Genomic DNA, 6,159 nt, shown 5'->3' on the forward strand with positions numbered 1-6,159 from the left:
TGCTGAACCATTCCAGGTTACCTAAATTTATCTAATTACTCATTGCAGACTAAAGCTTCTCCACTAACTACCCTCCTCTGTAAATCACAATAGTTTCTGGAAGGGTTGCTTCCAAAGCTTAGCCTTCCCCTATCACAGAAGGGAAGACAGGGTGCACCTACACAAGCCTTGTCCTTCAGCTGGGAAGCTTGAGGATCAGTTCTCCCCGTTGTTACCCCGTGTGTGCACATCACAGCTGCATCAGAGGTGAGGAACTGAACTTCTTCCAGCTTAGACTGCACCAGCACGCTTCAGTGCTGCTGTTTCCTGATGCAACTACCTTTCTGGTAGGGGTTTCTTGTCACAAGACAACTAGCAGAACGCACTTCCCTTATTGTCAGCAAGTGCTGGAGTGAGGAAGCAGCCTGGGAGATGGGCATGACAGCACCCACCACTGAAGACAAACGCTGCACTCTCCAAGGGGTAGGGAGAGAGCTCAGCAACATGGGTGCACCTCGTGCATCCAACATGTGCCAAGTGGTTACGCCCCGTAACGCTACGGTCGCCCAACTTCCTCCTTGTTTTGCATCACTGTACATGCCCTTTGTTTCTCCCCCACCAGGTGACTCCCTGTGCCTACCTGGACGGCCCATCCTCTTCTTTCGCTCTAAATACTGGATAAGAGCACGAGTGGTGGTTTTGTTTCCCCACCAGTATGGGATGGCAGGCCACAGGTCTCGGTGCTTCAGCACTTCCAGGTCCTCTTCGTAGGAAACTATCACCTGATGGCCGTGCTGCCACAGGGTCCTCAGCGTCGGCACCACCTGAGGGAAAGCACGGCCAGGTTGAAGCTGGCAGCACAGCAGTGCTGCCAAAGGACACATATTGACCTGTGACACTGCCTTGGTGGAGAGGCACAGGCGTAGCTCAAATAAAGCTTTCAAACTACAACCCTGTAAGTCGTTGGCTGGGCTACAAGCTGCAGAGGCAATAGGAGCCTGGGAACTTCAGCAGCTTCCCCCTGTCCTCAGACAGTTTAACTATGGCAAAGTACATAACTCAAGGTCTTACACCTGTGTAACAAGAAACCATGCCCATGTCAGCCATCATGCACATGCCACTGCTGAAAATTCGTAGAGAGAAGAAGACACAAGCTGTTAGGTGAAAGGAGATGGAGGGGTGGGCAAAGCCCAGCTGTAGGAATGCAGGCACAGAGAAGCAGGAATAATTTTGGCAAATGCCCCACGTTGATCCAAATTTGTAGCTGTCAGGGAAAACTGAACTGCTTAAGACCTGGTAAGACTTCAAGAGATGTTAATTCTAATTTCTCAAAGTGTAAAGTGTCTGAAATGCCCCAGACTTTCTGAATTGAGAGAGGGGAAGACTTGAGTCAGAAACCTTCTCAGACAGATAGATGGTCTGGAACAGGTCTTGTAAATTTACATGTTTCAATATGAAATGACATTTTCCAGTCTTCAAAAGTTACTACCAAACATAATTGAGGCCCTCTGACTGGTTCTATTTGCAAAACCAACATACTTAACAGGTATTGTTTTTTTAATAACATTGTAGTTAAAAGTGGAGTCTGTTGCTTCTGAAAAGGAAATAGTAGCTTTTTTATATCACAATTAACTTTTTAGTTAAATTAGAATAAAAGTTAAAGGCAGTGGAAAATGTTTTATGTAAATCTTTGAAGAGAGCTGAGGATTGAATGAACATGGGAATCCCTCTTCATCCAACAAAGACAGTCTGCAAGCCCTAATTAGGTCAGAAAATACTGCAAAATTAAGACACAAGCTACTCAAACTACAAAAATGCGTGGTTGACAAAAGCCTTTGCTTTACTCCAGCTGCCTTTCTAAAGCTGGAACCTCTTAAAAAGTGAAGAAAAAAACAAAAGAAAAAAAAAAAAGATGTGTGGGATAAGAGCCAAAAAAAAAAAAGGTACCAGAAACATGTACATGAGCACAGGTGCTTATTTTGCAAACATAGCAGAAACAAAACTGTAGATGTCTAACAAGGGATTTTTCAACCCTAGTAATCCAAATCAAAGGAAGACACCTTGAATAGTTAAGGCAATCAAAATTTTAATCACAATGTAAGGTTGTCATGCTGCTGCCTGTGCCAGCACTACATACAGACCTCTACTTAACAAACTTGTTTCATAAATACTTTCACACTTTCATACAATGACAGAGTTGCAGTCTTTCAAGACAGTAAGTATGAGATTATCTCAGAGTAAGTGAGCAAGCCCTTGGTTATTTGATGTTAAATCTGCATCTGTGGTCCTAAAAGAACCCACAGCTACCTAATCTGCAATGGGATCACTTGTAAAAATGGTGAGATCCATTTTGCTGGTCACAGACCCCACAGAAATAAAGTTCTCCTGCTTGAGGGAAGTACTTGGCTTCTGTGTTCTCCAGTGCCCTTCCTCTCTCCCTCTGGACACAACTCTGAAACATTCTTTCTTCAAGTCAGGTGACTTCGTTCATCACCTTCATTCAATAAACTATCAGCAGCAGTTTGCCCCTTTTGCAATTAATAGCTTTTTAAGAGCTGGCCACACATCTCAAAGCAAATTAGGCCATCACCTTCAGTATTGCTCTGCTCATCCAGGACTTAAACACTCAAGTTATTTGGGGAAACAATAAAACAGTGTCACTCAGGTCTTCAGTTATTCAGCGGAGGCCTGAATACACAGAATCCCCTAGTTTTGCTGAGAATTGTTCTATTTTAACTCTGCTGTACAAAATGCTTTGAAATGGTAATACTCAGCCTTTACTGACACACCAGCTTCAAAGGCTGAATTCAAATCGCAAACAGGGTTATCATTATCCTGTACCCCTCACATCTCCAGAGAAAACCCTCTGTTCCTGTGCATCTTTGAAATGTTAATTGTTTTAACTGCTAAAAGCTCTCACACATTGTAAAAAAAAAAAAAAAAAAAAAAAAAAAAAAAAAAAAAAAAAAAAAAAAGAGGAAGCTAACAATTTCAACTTCTAATATTTAGCAATCAAATAATTTATGATTTTTTTCAATTAAAGCTTTTCTGAATATTTGGGTGACTGAAACAGATGTGGCTGGTTGGAAGGTCAGCTCCAGCTCATATCCAGGAAAGAAAGTCACTGCCACCAGAAATGCACTGAGGGCACAGATACTGTTAAGAGGAACCACGACAGGATGGAGACACGGACTGACAGAAACCTCATTAAGCTCAACAAAGGCAAATCCAAAATCTTGTGCCTGAATGTACTGACACTACAGACCAGGACAGATTGAGGCCAGCTTGTTAGAAAGCTGCTCTGCAGAGAAGAAGGTCCCGGAGGTCCTAGTGGACATCAAGTTGAACATGAACCACCAGTGTGCTCACCGGGCAAAGGTCAACTGCGAACTGGGCCATATGAGTAAAGGCACAGACAGCAGGTCAAGAGAAGTGGTTCTTCCCCACTCTTTGGCATTTGTAGGGCTGCATCTCAAGTGCTGTGCCCAGGGGGACTTCCCCAGGACAATAAGTCACTGACATGCTGGAGTGAGTCCAGCAGCTTGCAACCAGAGCGAGCAGAGGCTGGAGCAGACACAGGAGGACAGGCTCAGAGAGCTGGGTCTGTTCAACATGAACAAGAGAAGACTATGTACAGGTCTCAAATATCTAGTGGGCAGAGGTAGAGAGGGCTCCTCAGAGATGCACAGCAAAAGAATGAAAGTCCTTAAAAAAGGAGGAAGAAAGGATCTCACACTTACGTTTCTGGGACACAGTTTACGCCGGAAAATCTCTTTTATACGGGCAATAAGATGACGATGAAGTTTCTTGGTTAATCCATCAAAATTCCTGCAGGCTAAGATAACGACTTCCCGAGGATGAGTTTCTAACCACCTTAACACTTCCCACAGAATATCCTACAAGAGAGAATGATAGCAACTTAGAAAATCATCCATGCTACACAGGGAAAAGGACGTAAAACCGACAGAGCATCGACAGTGGGGCAGGCAATCGCAATGATGAAAATCAGCACAGGTTTCCAGAGGATGGGCATCTGACTTCCCACAAGGTGGTCCAGAGAGATACACCCCAAGAAACGTACTTTCTGCAGCTCTGTGCTGGATGTGGTTCTAGAACACTACACTTAACAGCTTTGTAATTTGGTAATATCCATGAATCTCCTACAGCCAAGCGGCAGGTTAGCAGTAAACCCATCTCCCCAAGCTTCTTTAAGGACAAACAACATACTAGTTACAAACTCAGAAACAGGGAAAAATTCTGTCCTTGCTTAAACGTGACAGGACCCATTTTCCCCACTTGTTATGGGCAAATGACAACTTCTTCAAGTCCACATGTAATTAGCAGGGTAGCCAGGCACTACATCTAACTGTTTACACAAGTATGCCAGTCACCATGAAATCTCAACATGTGAAGGGTTCAGGCTCATGAGCTTGAAACTAAAGCTTAGCTAGTCTACAAGTGAAGAGCTGTGTTAGCTGGCTTTGCCTGGCTGTACAGGTCCCAGCAAATGGAAAGATGTTCTCCACAGTGACAGAGCACATGCAAAAAGCAACTCATAGTAGTTTCTTCACAGCAGCTGGCAGTAATTTTACCATGTGGTCCAAACTTGAGTCTTTCAGGTAAATCATTTTTCCTCAAAAAAAAAATAAATAAAGTGTTTCTGTGATTGTATTAGGCTTTTAATACCTTCTCTCTAGCAACTTCTCTCCTTACTGAGGAAACAGGATTGCCCTGTGTAGAATCCTGGGACAAGATAAAATAAACCTCAGAAACATCAGGGAGGGTTGCAGGCAGTGGAGACCAAGGCACAGCAACTCCAGCTGGGGAACTGATTTATGCTCCAGTCTCACTTGCAGCTGCTGAGCCCAACTTCCAGCCCCGCTGGTTTTCTCTAGTTTGAAGTCCTCATGTTACAAAACCAAATCACTTACTCAGGAAACCTTGGGCCAACATTTTCAGATTCTGATGACTCCCAAGGAAAAGAAAAAGCACTGTTTTTTATAGCTATGCCAGAGGTAAGGACAATACCTGTACAGTAACTGTTGTGTAAACCATATGCACGAAGTACAAGTTCATAGACCGATCGTTAGCCTTGTGGGCAATCCTGAAATCCAGATATCTAACTCCAGCCTCAAGTTGCTCTGTCACAGTCAGTACCTGAAAGGTGAAACAGAAGACAACAGTCCTGAGAGCTTGGAATTTCTTGTATTTCTTTAGCTTACAAAGCTGAAAAAAGGTGTACAACGTTAGCCCTGCGACAGTTTTCTCAGCTCTTTCATCTTTAAAACGGCACCATATGGCACCGAGTTGCAACTTTGAAGTATTTTACCCTCTGACAAAAGGGATTCCAATTTCTCTGCAGCCTACACTGCAGGCACAGAGTAGACTAGTTTCCAACCTCTGCCCTTGTTGTGTTCTGAACGTTACAGATTCATTAACCAGTGCATAAATGCACAATCGCTCTTCACAAGGCTGTTGCTATGAACAAGAATTGCAGGATCAGCACCTTAGAAATGCTGTATTTATTTTATTAGATCAAAGACTTTACCATGGTTTTCTCTGTGGAGCTTCACTCATCTTCAACAGAAGAAGAAACAAAAATAGAAAAAAGTCCTGGCTATTAATCTTTTTCAAGATAAAGTCTTGTCACGATCCGTGACCTATTATATCTCCTTATTGGAGTGTATTAACTTATCAGGATTTGCTGAGAGATCCACACGTGGGTATCGCCTCACACAGAGGATACAGGAACTTATGTCCTGACTTTTTTGAGTGAATAACTCGCTCAGTGCTTACTAGATTTCTAACAACAGCAAGGTTTATTGTGGGGAAAACAAAGCAATTTGGGGCAGGAGGTTCAAAAGGAGTGATTACAACACATTAAACATATATGGGTACACCTTAGTTACACATCTTATCCACGTGAGGGAAGCAGAGGGGAGGGATTTGCCCGAATGGCTGGATTATATTTTCCCCTATAAACTGGGGTAGCCGGAATTGTCTCACCACGGCAGTGCAGGTTCGATGAGCTGGTAGCAAAGAGGCTGCAGGCACTCCAAGCGCAGGCCGCCCCCCCCACCACAAAGCGGCGGCAGTCGGTGCGCGGCTCCGGGACCGTAGGTGTGCAGACGCTGGAAACGCGGCGGTTTCAGCGGCGCTGGGACTTTTGGCAGCAGCGGG

General features: G+C 44.0%; 1 protein-coding gene across 1 annotated transcript in view; it reads right to left on the reverse strand.

The window, feature by feature from the left end:
* Positions 1–6,159, reverse strand: part of PLCXD1 (phosphatidylinositol-specific phospholipase C, X domain containing 1) — a 13,641-nt gene that overhangs the window by 770 nt on the left and 6,712 nt on the right. Inside the window, exons 3-5 of the mRNA XM_010001175.1 lie at positions 5,008–5,136; positions 3,720–3,875; positions 620–803 (exon numbers count right to left, since the gene is read on the reverse strand). Of these exons, the coding sequence (XP_009999477.1) occupies positions 620–803; positions 3,720–3,875; positions 5,008–5,136 (469 nt within the window). The remainder of the gene's footprint in view (positions 1–619; positions 804–3,719; positions 3,876–5,007; positions 5,137–6,159) is intronic.

This window comes from Chaetura pelagica, unplaced genomic scaffold, assembly GCF_000747805.2.
Source record: "Chaetura pelagica isolate M959 unplaced genomic scaffold, ChaPel_1.0 scaffold266, whole genome shotgun sequence".
NCBI classification, from domain to species: Eukaryota; Metazoa; Chordata; class Aves; order Apodiformes; family Apodidae; genus Chaetura; species Chaetura pelagica.